This window comes from Lycorma delicatula, chromosome 9 (genome assembly GCF_047948215.1).
Source record: "Lycorma delicatula isolate Av1 chromosome 9, ASM4794821v1, whole genome shotgun sequence".
Classification (NCBI taxonomy): domain Eukaryota; kingdom Metazoa; phylum Arthropoda; class Insecta; order Hemiptera; family Fulgoridae; genus Lycorma; species Lycorma delicatula.
The window spans coordinates 130,242,987-130,262,654 of NC_134463.1; the positions used below are offsets into that span (position 1 = coordinate 130,242,987).

Consider the following 19,668-nt stretch of genomic DNA (forward strand, 5'->3'; position numbering starts at 1 on the left):
CAATGCTCACTTATGCCCACTTAAAAATTTATCCATGATTCTGTATAAATCTACTGCCATGAATATTTAATACCATGAATTACACTTACACGCAAATTACAACACACACATTCACGATAGATTCCATAGCTATAAAAGGAACGACTTGACTGAGACTGGCTGAAATCGAACAAGGTGCAGCATTTATATATGTTTGCACAGACGTTCAAGAATGTTCAAGACAAACTGGAACTTCTCACAAAGCCGCGAGAATGTCTAATATACATACGACAGAGCGCAATAGAGAAGATCAATTCTGGTTTTGTCAATGCAGCGGATTGGTGGTTGCCAAATATCAATAAATTTACTTATTCTTGGTAATTTGTAAGGTTTGTAAAGAGGTCATAGTGTAGCTTTAGCATCAAAATACTCAAAATACTTTATTACTGTACTTATTGTTATTGTATGAGAGCAGGATCCGATGAAAATTATGATTGAATATTGGGTTGTAAATACTGAAAGATTGAAAAACGCTGAAGTACACGATTTGGCATTGATTCAAAAATGTACTACACGATTTGGCATCGATTCAAAAATTGTACTACACACTTTTTTTATATTTTCATCATGAAACCATACCGATATTATTCCTTTAATGAAGTCGATTTTTGGTATAATTAATTTTTGAGAGCTATTATTCAACTACTGCCCCAAGATTTTCAATTGGGTTAAGTCTGGGGAATTGCCTGGCCACAGGAACACTTGTTTTTTCGTTCTTCAAAAAATTTTCCACTTTTTTGGTACTATGGCATGGTGCCAAATCTTGTTGGAACATTCTGTTGCCTTGTGGGAATTTGTTCTAAAGTTGTGTCACAAACCTTTCCTTCAGAATCTGATATATTCATCACTTTTCAACGTACCATCTACTGGAAGAAATGAACAAGAACTTTCAAATGTAAAACAAGCCCAGAAACATTTTTTCTTGGGATGTTTAACTGATCAATGGATATGAGCAGGTGATGTATTTTCATCTGATGCTTTTCTAATGTATAGAACCCTTTGCTGCTGAATGTAAAAATGTGACTCGGTCAGAAATCGTAACATTTTTCCAATCTTCTTTGATCCAGTCAGCATGGACCTTTGGCCAACAAGAACCTTTTTTGCATATTGCTGGTGTTAAAAGCTGTTTTTTTTGCTGGCCAATGAGCTTTCTGTCCAGCTGCAAGAAGTCAGCGACTAACAGTTGTCACATGTAAATCTGTTCTACTGACTGCTTATTCTCAATTAAAGTTTATAGCATATAATTTTGAATCAAGTTTACTTTTACTAACTAATAACCAATCCTTTATTGGAGCAGTTTCTCTTTTACGGTCACATTTGTCTTTCCTTTGAGGTGAAAAGGAACCAGCTTCTTTAATTTTTTTAAAAATAGCATTCACTATCACTAGTTCAATAACCCATTCTGAAGCTATTTGTCATAATGACATACTGGTGTGCTCAGAAAGAAAAACAATCATTGAACGCTTTCTTGGAGTCACATCCATTATTACATATTCAAGACTAACAGAACAAACAAATACAAAAATTTGATTTTGTAATTAAAAAATGAAATAAACTTTCACAGAACACTATTGATAACATGAAAACTGCTAAATAACCAAAGCGCATTAACCTCACATTACACAGACAATTTAAAAACGGATGTAGTCAAGCTGTGTAGCCACAACATAGAGATGAACAAAAAAATTCCCTGTGTTTGGATTTATTCACACATTACTGTATATATAAACATAAATAAAAGCTAATCATAATATATAAGACAATATTTTTATAAAAACATGGTTATCTGTAGGAATCTGATAGACCAATATTGACAATCCTTTGATAAGTATCTGCCATTTTTCTTGGAAAACTGGAAAAACATACCCAATTCCTTAATCACTGAAGATATCAAATGGGACTTTTTTAAAACAATTTACCAACCCACAAAAAACTAGACTTTTTGAATCTAAAAATATAAAAAAATTTGTAAAAACCTATTAAATTTTTCACGGACTTTCTTAAAGTCTTGAATTTATAACAGTTGATGCTTTTTAGTTCCTACTTATAAAATTAAATGCTCTTCATAAAATTGATGCTTCCCACATCAATCAATCCCAACCACTTCAGCCTAGGTTCCAGCCAAGACAGACCAGCTCAAAGTCAAGTTGTACAGTCATCTGTTCAATTACTACTTCTGCTACAAAAATAATTACAGTATCTTTAAAAAAAAAATATTGTAAATTTATCTATAAACAACTACATGAGTGTAATGTTTAGGATCAGACATTTTAACTTTTCTCCAAAATAAGAACTTTAACAAAAGTATATCCAGCCTTCACGAGGTGCACCTGGATATATCCAGAACAAATAGGAGAAATTTGTCTGGTGAACTGAACCTAAACTAATTTCATCTATCAATCATTTCAAGCAATTCATCAAGTCATATATCAAGCAATTTAATCTATCAAGTCATATCCCACATCACCTCACTAAATCACATCTAGAGTTGTAACTTGGGACCTAGTCCCACCATAGGTGACGCCTTGACAGTCAATCATGAAAGGTCTTTTAAAGATTACTCCACCAGCTGAACCAAGCAAACCAATGTTCAGAGAAGGCAGCACTTGGATTTGGTGGGCTGCCACTTAGAAGATAACGTGCGATTGAAAGCACTGGAATGCCCTAACACCACACATATGAACAAGAACAATACAAAATCCAAAATCAAAAGAAGCAAATCATTTACATTTCCACACACAAATTAAACTCACTCGTGCAGACTGGTAAACTAAAAAGAACTGACCCTATCATAAGACTGCAGGAAATAAGAAATCTACTGACCAGGACTCCATGGAATCTAAAGGATATAGACTATACAAATGTATAAGGTATTCTTGGAAAGAGAGAGATGACAAGTGTCTCAAGTTTGGAATAGGCTTTTTGGTCAGCCTCAAAATAATAAACTCCACATAGGAATTCAAGTCACAATACCCAAGAATCTCAACACTCACCTTAAATACATCTAATAAAATCTACATCATAATAAATGCCCACACTCTCACTAATAATAAAAACAAATCTCTAAAAGACCATAAAGGTACAGAAACGTTCTGGGACCTACTCAACCAGACCATAAATAACATCCCAAAAAATCACTTAAACTAATCATAGACTCAACGCTCAACTAGGCAAAGTAAGAAGATACCACAATATCTTAGGAAACTGGTCCATCCAAAGACAGCAAATGAAAATGGACAGAGACCCATCGATCTCTGCAGAAACCACAACCTAATCTTGAAATCCAGTTACTTCAAAAGGAAACCTCAAAAACTCAAAACCCAGAAAAACACCCCGACTACTCTAAAGGAGAATGGCAACTAGATCACGTCATCACAAACACCACCACAAAGAGATCTACAATGTAAAAATCCTCCGAGGAATAGACACAATATCAGATTACTGCTTATTCAAAATTAAATTCACTGTCCAAACAAAGCAACAAAAAGCCCCTAAAACTAAAAGAAAAATAGACACTACCCAATTAATCCAAGAATAAAAATTACCAAAAAACAACTGAAAAAATAACAATCACAAATAAACATGAAGACTTAGTCAAGAACCTTAAACAATCGTAGGAGAATTAGCCCTAATAAAACCCTGTAAAAAGCACCAATCGAAGAATAGAAAATGCAATGAAACAGTGGAGAAGTGACATCAAGCATGGCTATTACACCAATCCCAAAAATCAGAAACATCAGTCCAAAATTTAGTAAAATAAAGAAAAGAAACCACCCAAACCGTTAAGGACAATAAAAAGACAACACCATAAAGACACACTGAAATCAACATAAGAATTTTAAAAAAAACTCCAAAAACATGAATTCCCCAACCCAACTAAGATCATAATCTGGCTTATAACATCAGACACCTGTAAATCCTAGCTAACTATTTCAACAAACTCCTTAATGTTGAAGAGCCGACAAAACTTCTAGACTGTAACACCAGCAGCACTCCAATAACAACGCCATCAGAAAACATCAACCCTCCCACAATAAAAGAAGTCTATCAAGCACTGGCTAAGATGAAGAATTACAAAGCGGCAGGAGAAGATCAGACCTTTATAAAGATCTGGAAACAAGCAGGAAGACCAGCAAAAACTGAAAGACCAGCAGAATCATCCTCAACAGGATCGGTTTACAACTCGAGAAAGAACTAGGAGAACCAGGGAGGTTTGAAACAATGGAGGAGCTGTCCAGACTAGATCATGAGTCTCAAGCTAAAAATTGATTATTACAATAGCAAAAGAATCAGAGACATGTTGATAACATTTGTAGACTTCAAGAATCGTATGCGATTGCACCCACAGAGAATCCCTAACAAAAATTCTAAGACATCTCGAACATCTGAAATTAATAAATATGATAAAACTGACCCTCACATATACCAAGTCAAAAGTGAAATTCTGAGGCGAACTCTTAGAATCATTTGAGATCAAAACAGATTGTGCCAAGGTGATGGACTCTTACCACTACTATTCAACTGCACTCTGGAAATGGTAATCAGGGATGGCTCAAAAAATGACCCCCGAAAGTAAAAATTGGACAAAAATAAAAAAAATGACCTTGGTTTCACCAACAACTTAGCACCGCTAGCAAATGGCATAGGGAAAGCTAGAACATAAATATTAGAACTTCAAAACAACTTTTTCAAAATTGAAAAGGGCATATGGAGATGACGCTCTGTCACAAGCCCAAGTTTTTAGGTGGATTAAAGCATTTTCAGATGGCCAGGAATCATTTGTGGACAATACACACTCTGGAAGACCAAAAAGTGATGACAATGTTGAGCGAACAACTTGATACAATACAACTGGCGATTAACCATCAGAAAGATTGCAGAACAATTGAATTTGAACCGTACCACAGTCAATCAAATTTTGACAAACACATTGGACATGAAAAAAGTTTGTGCAAAGTTGGTACCAAAAAATTTTAAAGTTGAACACAAAAACAACAGGGTGGAAGTGTGCCGCGATCTTCTACGGTGAATTGAAACTGATCCTGATTTTCTAAAAAATGTTATTACTGGTGATGAATCTTGGATATTTGAGTAAGACCCAGAAACAAAATGCCAGACCAAAGAGTGGCACACTTCAAACTCACCACGTCCCAAAAAAGCAAAAATGAGCGAATCAAAACCATGCTAATTTGTTTCTTTAATAGTAATGGCATTGTCCATAAGGAGTTACTTTGTAATTAAAAATTACAAAGTTAATTGTCAATATAAAGAGTTATAACAGTTACTGAAATAAATTGGAAAACTAAATTATGTTCAACAATCATTTACAAAAAGGTTTACTTATAAAAACAAAATTTAGATGGCCATTTTGATTGTTAAACAATCAGTAGAAACTAAAGGAAAAGATAATGCAACAAAATACTTTAAAAAAAGTAATAAGAATATAAACAAAGGAATAATAAACAATATTATTGACAAATAAAAAATACTTATGTTTTAGCTGGGATTTTAGAATAAGAATAAAAAATAAAAGCAAAAAATAGAAGTATCTGTTGTCAATCTAGGCAATCTCAATAGAAAGCATGAATTTAATTTAAACCATTTCAATCTCCAATCTAGACATCCATCACTAGTTAGTCCAGACCTGTGTTTCCATAGCTTTGGTTGATGATAAAACTTATCTCAAAAATAAACAAACTGTACTGAGCTGCTGACAACAATAATTCAGCCAATAATAAAATAAAATTACACAGCGAGAAAGAAATGCACCATGATCAGTCCTGATCAAAATTCTCAATACTAAATTAAATTCTAATGTATATTTATTACTCTTATGCTACAATATAAATGAACTTATACTTTTTTTAAATACTAGTCGATACAAATTTATTATCACTGTCAGATTAAACAAAAATAGACATGAAAAAATAGAACACATTAAATATTTATGTAAATATGATAAATCCAATAAACTGAAGTTGAATTCTGGGATATTAAACTGCTTCTTTTTACTAAGTCTAGATTGGTCTTGCTGATAAATATGTTTAATCGTTCTTTTTTTCAATAATACTGTATAAATCATAGTTATACAAACAAAAATGTTATAACGAAACTTCACAAAAATGAAACTAATAGTAAAAAAATAATTGCTGAAGCAATGTTTTTTGAAATCTGTATAATGTAAGAAAATTTACAAACCTCAAATATGTTATAGAATTATACACATTTAAAAAAAATATTAAACAATCACATAAACAAATGCCACATAAACAAATGAAATGAATATAATTAAAATAATGTAAAAATTATATTCTATTCATATGAGAATGAAATTATTTACCATTAGGTAGAGGCTCACCAGAGGGGGAAAGTGCCGTCGCGCTCTTTCTTCAACAGCTTATCACGCATATTCTCATAAAACACTATACGAATCCCTGAATATATTAGGTGTCTGTATATGGCAGGAGTGACCCCGCGCCACAACTTTGACATTCCTTCTTCTTTAGCAATTCCAACTGCAGTCCCCAGCATGCCTCGATATGGTACCTTATGCATAAAAAAAATCACATTTAGAGAAAATATGATTAAAACAGTAAAAATGAAGGAAATATCTCCACTAAGCAATATGTGTACATCTTCAAAAAAACTTGATTTTTTATGAGCAAAATTTATATTTTCTTTTACTTACATTCATCTGAAATAGAAGGTTTTTAAAAAATTAAACTGGTAAATCCGTCACATGAATATTGCTTGAGGCTTCTCAGCCGAGCAGAGCAGGAAACTATGGTTCCTCCAGTGTCAAATAATACAATTAGTGTGTACAGTTTCACAACACATTAAAACGTGTGCACTTGTATTAGTTTATGTCCAAACAGAAATAAGTTGTGCTATTTGGTTTTTAAGGGCCAAAAGAAATAATAAAAAAATCTCATGAAATACAAGAAATATTAATGTTAACATAAGGACCAGACATCATAGATATCAGGAATAAGCATCAATGGATTTTCCAGAAATTATAACTAGACTACACAATCATACTTTGGGATATCTAATATTCTAAAAATCAATTTAAAATAAAACACTCAAAAAATTTGCAACAATAATATGTAAAACTAATTATCGTTTTCCTAATGTAAGAATAAAGTTACAAATGTCTAATATGTTACAGAGATCATATATAAATTAAAAAAAAAAAAATTATTCATATACTCATATACCCTAGCATTACATAAATAATAGCACATGAAAGGTATTTAATTAAAATATTTACCAAATTTCATTTCCAAAATGACAGCGCACACCTGAATGTCAGAGAAAAACCATTGCCTCTTTTTAGTCATACTTGAAGGCCACATCCACCATATAGTCAACATCACTATCAATCCCTCTGACTATCACTTATTTGAAAAATTAAAGAAAAATATCGGAAGCATACAGTTTAGCGACATAAGTGAAATAAAGAATCAAAAGATTTTAATAGGACAGAAATTTCTAGATATTTGATAAATTCACATACTGCTAGACTAATATTTATCAATCTTCAGCAAATATGTAGAACAATAGTATGTAAATTTAACTTATTCCTTAATTTTTGTATTTGATATCAAGTAAATGATGTAAATCAAAAATAATGTTACTTCTTGAACATTTCTCACAAAAACAGACCACAATATTTAATATTATACATCAAATTAGCACCAATAATCTGCTGCACAGATATATAGATGATTATTGTTCTATCAGCGCCTAGACATGGAAGTAGAAAATATTATTCTGCCAAAAAGTTAAGTAAGAATAAATTTATTAAAACACAATTCTGAATATATTTATTACTTGCAAAGAGTGATCTTTTGATCAAAATAAAAAATTAATTTTTCTTACAAACATTGTTTTAAATCCTTTCTTTTTTCCTGTTTGGCCTCCAGTAACCTTCAGAGGATGACTGAGGATGATATGTATGAGTGTAAATGAAGTGTAGTCTTGTACAGCCTCAGTTCAACCATTCCTGAGATGTGTGGTTAAATGAAACCCAACCACCAACGAACACCGGTATCCACGATCTGGTATTCAAATACGTGTAAAAGAAACTGCCTTATTAGGATTTCAACCTCAGAACTCTCAACTTCAAAATCAGCTGATTTGCAATGACCAATTAACCACTAGACTAACCTGGTGGGCAGGTTCTGTCCTGACTGCTTTTTTGAATGAGATTTTTACATAAAGAATATTTTTCTTTTTTAAGAAAAAACTACTAGAGGAATGACTCTGAACATAGTGTAAGTATTTTTGTTAACTGAAGGAACTAGAAGCTCCCTTGGGAAGCCACAGAGGCCTAAGAGAATTAACTGTTTTTACCAATTCTCAAAGCACAACACTTTCGGAAATAAAACATGTTGTGTATGCTACATTCTATGAACTTCTGCCAATTGAACAGGGCTACAGTATGGAGAGATAGGAGTCAAAACTTTCTTTGACAATATAGAATCCTTTTCTATCACAAAAAGAAAAATTAAAAAACAAAAAAAGAAGAATAATTTGTATCAACTCATTCTTCAATTTCCAATTTTGATTAAGCGGGTTCCAAGGATGCTACACAGTAATTAAAAACATCATATAATAATCCCCTTCCTGAGTCTGAAAGATTGGATGCCACAGTTTGATGGACCTTGAATAAATGTTTATCTTAAAAAGGATTTTATTTATTCATATGTACAACTAGATGTGTTACAAGGTAATGCCAAAGATGTGAAATTAGGGGTGGTTAGTCAGGACTATACGATTACTCAACAACAAACGTCATTTGCAAAGAAGTAAATTTTTCAACAGTTAAAGAATTATTAAAATTTATTCATCAGCCTCTCAAATTACCATCAACAAATAAATTTTAAAACAGTAATAAATCAATAAACAAAGCCAGTTTCTTTTATTATCTGCAACTACAGATAAGATTAAGGGGCACTTTAATTTTACCTGTCCCAGAAAATTCAACAATTCAGAATAGTGACTGAATTAATAATCACGTACATTTGATTTTATAATTTTTTTGAATTTAGGACATTAACATTTCACATTTTTAATTTTATATAAAATACTATGGCAACACTATTTGTTAATCAGAACCCTATTCCAATCACTATTTAATATTCAAGCAGGCTGGTAAATCATTTTTTTGCAATTTTTAAATAAATAATAAAAAATCTCTTGCATATACACTGCAAAATTGACACCATATGAAAGTTCACCATTATGAACTTATTGATACCATATTACAGTTATAATATTTCATGTAATATCATAGTATTTTTCAAATGTATAAAATTGCAAACCCAATTTTCTTTTAATTAGAAAATCCAGTTTGTTTATAAAACATGATTATTTAAAAAAACATTTTTTTTTTTCAAAATACTGAAATCAACAAAAACATCAATTATTTTTCAAATATAAACTACAGAATACAACTATAAAAAAATGTGTATAATCAAAATAACTGCTGACACCAAAAACAGACACAAAACTTCATAGAATGCAACACAACACATGTTATGCGCAGACAAAAGACATTTCTTGTTTGTTTGTAGTTTCTTCAAATACAACCAGTGTGAAAATATAAAACAAAATAACCACCAACTAAATTCCAAAAGACCCTGTACAAATGCAGATCATTTGTTCTTTACAATGATTTAAAATACAAACATCCAGACTATGCAGAGAAACTGTAGGTAGACTGATTCTGCATACTTGGATCATGGCACAATCACAGGAAAAAAAGTTAATTTTAATAACAAAGATTCTTACAACAAAAAAAATCCCTTTCCTTTTCATTTAAAGTTAACATTGAAACAACTAGAAATAAAATAGCTGTTTAATTAGTTAGTTTACACTTCTTGCAACTATCAATCTAAGACTGTTGCTTATTATTTACAATTTTTCAATATCTTTCAGACTGTGTTATCAGAAAGGAAATACAAAAGAAAGTGTATCACCAGGAAAGTAAACACAATACAACCATACTACTAAACTAAACTAAAGATGCAGTTAAAATACAAATTATAATACTTGTTTTTTCAAACACATTCTTTTGGATCCACATAAAGATAAACACTTAAAATACTCGTAACTTTGTAAAAATAAAGAACACTATATACATCATCACTGAAAGAGTATAATTAAATTTACCCAAACTTAATAAAACATAACTGGAAATTGATCAACCCATTCTATGTAGAAATGGATACACATATTTTTAGATAGTGCTACATAATATACACTATAATGTTATTAACTGTCTTTCAATGCCACAACACTTACAGTAATCTGAGAGACAAAAGTCTCTCGTAAAAATAGTATAACCAATTTTCCTAAATAACACGAAAATTAACCTGTAACAAACAATTTTTTTTTAATTTTACAAACAGAAAGGAAACTAAATGGGTAAAGTGTAAAATGCGACTTTGTTTATAACCTGAAAAATTTAAATATTTATTCACAAATACAATTTAATTTTTCTATTCATATCATTAGTTAATAATAAACTATCAATCAGTAATGAGCGAATTATGAAAATTATTTGGACAATTAATAAAAATACCTTTGAACAATTGTTGTTAGCAGCAGCTGCGACTTCTCCTTGAATCTGCAGTCTAGTCTTAGTTAAATCCAGCGGATAAGTTACTGAAACATAGGTAAACCGTAGAAATATATTTATTGGCAGAAAAATTGAATTAACGTTAAAAGGAACTCCAAAAAATAAAATCTAATTTTAATTACTTTCTTTTACCACCTTTCATATATCCATAGTTCTGAGTCAATAGGACTTCTGTGACAAGTTAAATATTATAAAGGAAAATAATCTTTGAAATAGAAATGAAATAGACATAAAACATAACAATGAGATGTAGGTTAGTAGGTTTTAGAAACAAAAATTTATTTTGTTACTCAAAGGGGTTGATCAGTAATGAAGCCATCAAAATCGCTAAAAACACCGTTCCATCTAACCATAATGTATCCAAAAAATTCACAATTGAAAATAATGTAAAATTTAACTGAATTTAAAATTTGCAAATATAATCATATTAAGTAAAACTTATTTAATAAACACTTCCAAACACAGGAGGAAATTTGACACACTCTGTAAAAAAGATGTGAATAGGTCACTGACTAATGTCAGACTGACCAGTCTGTAACTGCAAAGCTAAATGACGCAACAAGCATAAATGAAGATGTTCAACATGAATTTTCCTGACAACTGGAAATGACTTCAAGCACAACATGAACACTGCAGTTGAATGGTTCAAACAAGTCTATTTCAACTATAGTATTAAGTATAAAAATGTTAATGTGCCAAGAAGACAAGAAACCCTTGGAACACTTATTTAGCGAGTTAAAATGGTATTGCTTAACAGGGTTTTCATGATTTTTGAGATGTTATAACTTTTTTATTAGTACAATACACAAGAAACCTTTTTATTTGCCATAAACAAAAACACTGCAAGATTATGCAAATTTGTGATTTTTATCACCAGCCCCAACAAAGTTTGAAGCCAAATTTTGATTTTTGTTAAAAAAATTAGTTTTTAAAAATTCATAAAAATTTAGGGGTAAGTATATCACCATTAATATTATTTATGGTAAAACTACTAACATATAGCTACAATTAAAAAATAATTCAAACTGTGTTTGCCACCCCTGCCTCTTGAAAAAATTGCCAAAAGTTAAATTTCACAGTTTTTCATGTTAACTTTATAGATAATTTTCTCATAGAAAGAAGAGAGATAGGCAAATAAACCATCGGATCAATTTTTTACTTAGGAAAATATGATTAAATTGCTTTTTGTTTCATCCTTCCAGGACCAATAGTTTTTTAGTTATGATTTTTTCCATAAACCCTAACAATCAGAAGAATACATGTGCGCAATGTAACAAAATTTGCCACCATAGGTAAACTACTTAAATAAAAAAATAGTCTTAAGGTACTGAAAAATGTAGGAAACAAGTGAGTAAGTTTCAATTTTTTTTGAATTGGTCAAGCTTATGTTTTCTGGAACATTTCAAATGGATTGACCCAAAAATATCATTTATATACAAAATGAAAGATTAAAAATCTATATTCTTACAAAATAATTTTAAAAGTAACAAAAAAATCCCTTTCAGTATACTGGAAGGCAGAGGTAGATTTCAAGGGTGCTAAGCAGGAGATAAAAAAGATTTCCACCTTAAAGTTAAGAAAAACTTCAATTTTACTCAATATGACAATGGTTTCATGTGAAAAAAAGTTTCATATGTTTAGCAAACAATAAGCCCCATCTTACAATTTAAGCAACATTTTGGTCATCCCTTGCCATAAAGGTTGGTCAAAAATTGTTTCAGACAAAAGTTTTAGGTAATGTTTAGAGGGCTAATGATCACTTTAAACCAATTTGATACTGTGCCTATTAAGGGAAGAATGATTTTTTTTTGTCTTTGAAACCTCATTTTCCCTAGGCTAATGGTAGGCGATATCAAAAAACTTTACTTAAGATAAGTTTTAGGCCCTTATCCAAAGAATAGTAGGAACTTTAAATGAATTCAATATTTTACTTATAAGAAAGTTATAGTGATATTTTGTTTTTTCTAAAAAGCCCCCCCCATTTACATCGCTATGGTCCAATTTGCCCATTAACAAACTCGACAGAAATTTTGGGTTGTTATATTTTATATATCAATTTGAAAGTGATTGGCCCAATATTACAGCAGTTATAATGTCTACAAGAAAGTGAAATAAATATATATATATAATGTATATATAAAGTTTTGAACTGACAGTGGTTTTGGAGCCTGGGGGATGAGAAACACGATGATATGTCAAAATTTTCCAAAAGTCAAATCATGGTACCCATTAAAATGGGTAGTTTTCTTATGAAATCTGTCTAAAAACTATACTATGGTAAAATCACAATTTAATTTTAACAAGCTTAAGTTATTAACAAAAGTTAAAATAGTTAATAATTCTTTATCACTTATTCTGATTAATTTTTTTAGATTATTTTCACTTTCATTTTCATTCTGAGTTGTTGAGTCACATCAGAATCAGTTGGAGTCAGACGTCAAATCAGCTTTGTTTGGCATCACTGTTATTCCAAAGAATTCATGTTCAGAACCATTTTCCACATTATGAGTAGAATTTCAAAAATGATTTTTTAATGATTTCTTGGGGATTTCATCATTCAAGATGGTATAGAAACAGTGTGTGCCATTTTTCCAAACTGATTTTTTTTTTAAATGATCAACAGAAAAAACAAATAAAAGTGGTTGAAATCCTAACTGTTTAAAAATGTACAGTAAATTTTGACTCAACATTTTCCTGATTGATGTCAATTCATAGTTATTTTGTCTGTCATAACTTTTTTTGAAAAAAAATAAGTGTGATCCCAGCAATATCCATTCTGGAAGGTGCAAATATTGCATCCATGATTGCACTAGCTTATAATGTATGATTTAGTAGTGAAGTTCTGTGTTGTATTAATGTGGCAGACAGTCTTTGTTAATCAGTTAGTGCTCCCTAAAGAACTTGATGAAAATCAAAACTTCTTTACTAATTCAATAAATAATGATACTTAATTCAAACCACAAGAAAGAATAACTGTTCCCAAACAAAATGAAGAATAAACATAGATCTGAAGAGCAGCAAGTAGTACTAGTAAAAGCAGTAATGAAATGGTTGATGACTTGTTTAGAGAATATTCTAAGATAGAAAAAGAGGTTTTTTCCTAAGACTTTTCTAATCTTAAAATTTGAGCTCTCCCCTGAACAAAATAAATCATGAAAGGGAACACACCTCTGCAGGACATTAATTTAAAATTAATTTTGTTTTTTTTTGCTTTTTTTATAAAATAAATTCTTTTTGAAAAAAAATAAGACTGTTATAAAAGAAGCAAAGATTTGTTACATTTTAAATAAAATAAAAGTTACATAGTACAGCACTGATATCTGTACCTAAAAAGCAACTTGTCCTGACTGACTGATTCATAAATTCCCAACAAAAACTACTGAAGATAAATTGATGAAAATTTGTATACATGTTCTTCTTACAGTGTAAGAGCACATAAAGAAATAATTTTTGAAATTCAGAGTCTAAAAAGTTAAAATGGAGTAACAATGAAAGTTACTAACTTCTTTTTTTAATTTCTCAATAACAAATAATAAATAATCTTGATTTTTGGTGTGTGTAATTTTCATGTAAGTATCTAAAAACCAATTTCTAAATTTTTTGAAATTAAGAAAAATAATGAATTACTGTCATAAAGATATATGGCCAAAATCACTAACATTCTGTAGTATTTTCAGAAAGATATACAGGAAAATTAGCAGCAAAACTCATAGTAAAAAATATACACATGTCCATATTGCAGGTAGAATCACTGACAGTCTCATACATCATACAGTCTCATCACACTGTATTAAATATCATGGAAATATAGCTCATGTTCAGTAGCAATCTCTACATAACTTCATTATATTCCTTGAAAAAATAATTTTCCATCTGATTACAAAAATACAATAAAAATTTAAAAAATAATACATATTCAGTTCTTTACTAGGGTTTGCATCACAATTAAGGTTTAATAATTTGATAGTTAAGTTATGTAGGAAATTGGGGTTACATTTGAAGATTGCACTTTTTAACTATATGAAATACAGATGGTCAGGAAAAGGGAAAAAGAAAGGCTGGAGACACTTAAGAGTGAAAAATGAAGTAAGAAAACAAGAACAGAATCAGAACATGAAAGTTAACTAGCTAAGACACATCAGAGTAGTGATAAAAAGACAGTACAAAAAAATCAGTATAAAAAAGTACAAAATGAGGTCAGAAAAAATTTAAAGTTATAAAAATCTAAATGAAAAGGTACTACTTGGAATTCAAAAGTTTAGATGAGAATAGCAACTGAACTATGTTAAGGTGGTCTGTTTCAGGGCAGAAAACCAATAACTGTCGTTAAATTTAACATAAGAATTAGTAAAACAAAAGAAAACAGGGTCATTCTTGATAGTTATATTAAAATTAATCCATAAAAGGAAATCAAAGTCATAATAAATAAAAATTAGCATACAATAAGATATCTAACTGTAAGCTTTTAACAACTTTAACAGATTTCGATAAATAAACTGTTGGATTACAAACTTCAGTAAAAACATATAACACCAATGTTTTATAAGTTAGGAAAAAATAAAGCAAATTTAATAGTTATCACTTCACTTTTCAAGTATTTTGTGCACATAAAGAACAATAAAAATGCATAAATATATTCTTACAAATCTCTGCTATGCTGGCCGCGACAACTGACACCAAATACGTACACCAGAATGCATCCGCATAGTTGTACGATGGAGGTTTGTGGGTAGCAACCGTAGTATGCACCATGACGCCATTCAACTGCTAAACAAATATAATAAATTTAAAACTAAATTATTACAATGACTCTTATTTTAAAATGTTAATCTAAACAAATGAATTAACGTACAAATATTTTTTTAAAATAATTTTTTTTTGTTCTTTTTCATACTGTATCTCATTTTATATTTATTAATCATAAATTTAATAAACTATTTATTTTAGTAATATTTAACTGCTTCATTAGGCAGTAAACTGTGCCTTGTACAACTTGATTCTACAACACCTAAATTTTTTCTAAGGAAATAATACTTGAAATAATATGTCAAATTAAAAATATAAAACCTTAATAACTGAAATCATTTAGTGAACTTATCTGCTCTTAACCTAAATTTAAAAAATCGAACAATGATATCGCTAACCTATCCTGAACTTTGCTTTATTCATTTAATCATTCCCTAAACGATACAGATGAAAACAATAATGATCATTACGACCTTACTTATTTTATTATTCATTTATTAAATTATTTTCTTATCAAAAATAAATAAATAAAAAAACTCAACAATGACCTAATAAACTAATTGTAAAATTATAACTGAAACTCAACCTTGTGCTAAAGAATATAATAAAACATTATATATACTTTGACAAACATCTCGTTTTTAACCACTGAAAACACCTCACATAATAGCATTTTGGGATATCTAAACAAAAAAAATTGTTCGAAATATTTTTTTTCAATCCACACCCAATTTCAAAAATCGTAATAAAATGTTTTCTTCAAATTAAATTTAAATTTGCTTTCAGTTACCTTTATTATTGTTATTACTACAGTTGTTTTCTTAATTATTTTTTATTAACTATCTTTGTGTAAATGTAATCTTTACCGCAAACTCTATTAAACTAAACAAATGTATTTAATGTTTGTAAATCTTCTGTAACAGCAAAGTTATGTACAGGAGCTATAGGATATATTTCATGCCCGGTGTATTAATACCAAATTTTTTTTTTTTTTGTCTTCAGTCATTTGACTGGATTGATGCAGCTCTCCAAGATTCCCTATCTAGTGCTAGTCATTTCATTTCAATATACCCTCTACATCCTACATCCCTAACAATTTGTTTTACATATTCCAAATGTGGCCTGCCTACACAATTTTTTCCTTCTACCTGTCCTTCCAATATTAAAGTGACTATTCCAGGATGCCTTAGTATGTGGCCTATAAGTCTGTCTCTTCTTTTAACTATATTTTTCCAAATGCTTCTTTCTTCATCTATTAATACCGAAATGAAGTTCTTAAAAAAAAAAAAAATGTAAAGAAACTTCAGAAAAATTGTAAAGAAAAGACACACTATAATAAAAAAAATCTGATTTACTCCAACACAAGTTGTATACGTGAACTCTAATGTTTACAAGGATGAAGTATGTAAAAATTTAAAGTCTGTTTGAATGTTTGTTAAGATGAACATTAATCTTGAGGGAATAAAAAGTAGGAATTCAAAACCAAAGACATTATTTAAGGCTGATGGACCGCAAATTGAAGGTAATAATGTGGTCTTGCCTCAACAAAATGAATTTGTAAGTCGATTCAAGGAAGAAAAAATCATGCTGAACGATGAGATTGCTGAACCCGTTAAATCAAATTGATGATCAGGAACAGTACACAGGGTGAAATACTTCAGAAATCTGGGGAAAACCAGCACACAATAGCTTGTTGTTACAAAAACTTGTTACAAAGTTTTTGCTGATGTTAAAAGAGAGGTAATGACTGAGAAGGAGGCTACAGACTGATGCCATCATCTTGTAAGACCTGGTAAAAATTTAAATTTAATTATGCAGTGCAGTGTTTGTTAAAAGAATGGATGTTCCTCTGATGCTTTGTCCTCGACAAATTTTTATTTCAACTATATTGTACAGTTTTTAAATGTTAATGAATTAATTATGGAGTATATTCAGTACAAATATGAAAAAGATCAAAACGTTTGGTAAAAAAATTTGGGTCCAATTTGACACCTCCATCAGATATTTTTACTTTTAAAATTATGAGATATTAAAAATACAATTCAGAAAAAAATAAAAATTTTTAGTAAAAAAATGTCAGGTCCCAAATGACTCTTGATGCACAACATTTTTATCATCAAAATTATGCTGTATCTGGAGTATAACTGCTAAAACAATCAATAATTTTTGTAAAACAAATTTAGGTCCAGACAACCATGACTTGAAAAACAGATAAAGTATGGGAAATTATAAAAAATGCAACTAATTTTTTTTATTTTTAAGTCGGATCCCACTGGACTCCCTTAAAAAAAATCCACATCATGTACATTAATATGAAATACAATCAAATTTAAGTTTAAAGAAACTTATATTTTAAGTACATGTCCCTTTCAGCCTCTTGTTTTTTGAAGCATAAAAGTTTATTAATTGGGGTAATTATTTGCTCAAATAAGCCAGTCAAAAATGGTACAGTGTTATTCAACAATGCAAAAAACGATTGCTAAAAAAAAATTTCACTTTCCTAAACCATTGCTACACAAAATGTCTAAACGATGAAACCTACTCCCTCTCCCTTTTTAATGTTGTCTTAATCAATGTCTCATATATACAGTGAGATCATTTTACCGTGCATCATGATGTGAGGATGAATCAAATATAAACTAATTTTTTTATAAATTTATTGATTACAGACCTTCATCATTTCTCTATATAGATTCCTGCACAATCTACACACTTTTGCTAACAATTTGGAAGCTTGAATAATCCTTGTTCACAAAAGGTTTTAGGACAAGTTATCAACCAATTGCACACATGCTCCTCGTCATCTTTATAGTTTTCGAATCGTTCCCCTCCAGGCGATTCTTTCAAGGGTACAAACAAAAATAGTAAGGGGGACAAATCTGAACTGTAGGGAGAGTGGTCAAGGGTTTCCCAGTGCATTATTTCCAATTTATCCCTTGTCAAAATCGCAGTGTGCAGGCTGGCATTGTCATGGAGGAGGATGACATCTCTGATGGGCAAACCCCATCTTTTGTTTTGGTAAGCGGCTTTTGCTGACTGCAGCAGCTGGCAATAGTAAGCCATATTCACTGTTCATTGATTGTGAAGAAAATCAATAAGTAAAACTCCCCTAGAGTCAAAAAAAAAAATTGTTGCAAGAACTTTTCCGACTGTCAGATGGGTTTTAGCCTTCACTGGGCAGTCCTCATCCTTTCTTCGGTCTGGAACAGTGTAGTGTCCCCAAACTGTACCTTTAAACAAGTTAAAATTTTCACAGGTTTAACATCTTCATTAGTTAAAAACGTTTTAACACCTTAGCTAAAAACTTTATAATTATACGCTGCACAACAGACAATGGAACCTTTTGCTCACTCACGGCTGTATTTACGACAGAACAGAGCAGAGGAGCTAACAAGACCAGTTCCCGCTCTCTAACACACCGAACATTAACCCCTCATTCTACCATCCAGCTCAACTGCTTGCAGCATAGAGTAGCAAAATTACCGTTTAAATTTTATTCACCCTCGTACTATACAGTCAAAAGTCATTATCCCTACAAGCAGCGATGCGATCACAGAATCATGTTTTAGTTAGTATAAAAAATATTAGAAATTTAGGAATTTATCGGTAGCATGAAACAGATGCAAGATTTTATTAAAAGCACTTCAGTATTAGATTTATTTTGACAAGCAGTTCAACAAATCATGCTGACTGGTCATAGCAAATCAGTTGTGTTCAAGAAATTACTTGTAAAGTACATAGAAATATGAAGCCGTGGATGTCTATTAACATTTTCAAACTTTCAGGATGATAAATTGGGCAAACATGATAAAAATAAATCTATTACTAAGAAAAGCCTGATGAGATTTTGGAAAAATTAATCGGTCGGGTGAAGATAGAAAAATGTGATTACTACTCATCTATATTTAACATGAACCTGAAAAATCCTAAAAAAACAATACAGAAATTCAATGAAATTATCATATCAGACACAGTACTACTACTAAAACAGGTGAAATAATTTACGTATTAGCAATGCAATTATATCTAGTAATTAATTTGCATTAACCACTGCCAACCCAGGCAGCAATCAATAAAAATTAATCTTGAAAAATCAATATAAATATTGTAAAAGTATCACAATATTTTTTCCAAGATCTGCCAGATCCTATTTTTTGAATAAACCGTGTTTATTTTGTATCAATTCATAAAGTTAAAATCCAGCATGAGTTTCAGTAGGTTCATTCTACCTTAGGAGC

The 19,668-nt window shown here is 30.4% G+C and overlaps 1 protein-coding gene across 2 annotated transcripts in view; it reads right to left on the reverse strand.

The window, feature by feature from the left end:
- LOC142329876 (mitochondrial uncoupling protein 4-like) overlaps nt 1-19,668 on the reverse strand; it is a 59,794-nt gene that overhangs the window by 33,431 nt on the left and 6,695 nt on the right. Inside the window, exons 3-5 of one of the 2 annotated variants that reach the window (XM_075374765.1) lie at nt 15,328-15,448; nt 10,628-10,710; nt 6,398-6,585 (exon numbers count right to left, since the gene is read on the reverse strand). In XM_075374765.1, coding sequence (XP_075230880.1) covers nt 6,398-6,585; nt 10,628-10,710; nt 15,328-15,436 — 380 coding nt within the window. In that variant the 5' untranslated portion in view covers nt 15,437-15,448. Of the gene's footprint in view, nt 1-6,397; nt 6,586-10,627; nt 10,711-15,327; nt 15,452-19,668 lie in introns of both variants that reach the window. The other variant, XM_075374763.1, reaches the window with a different exon arrangement.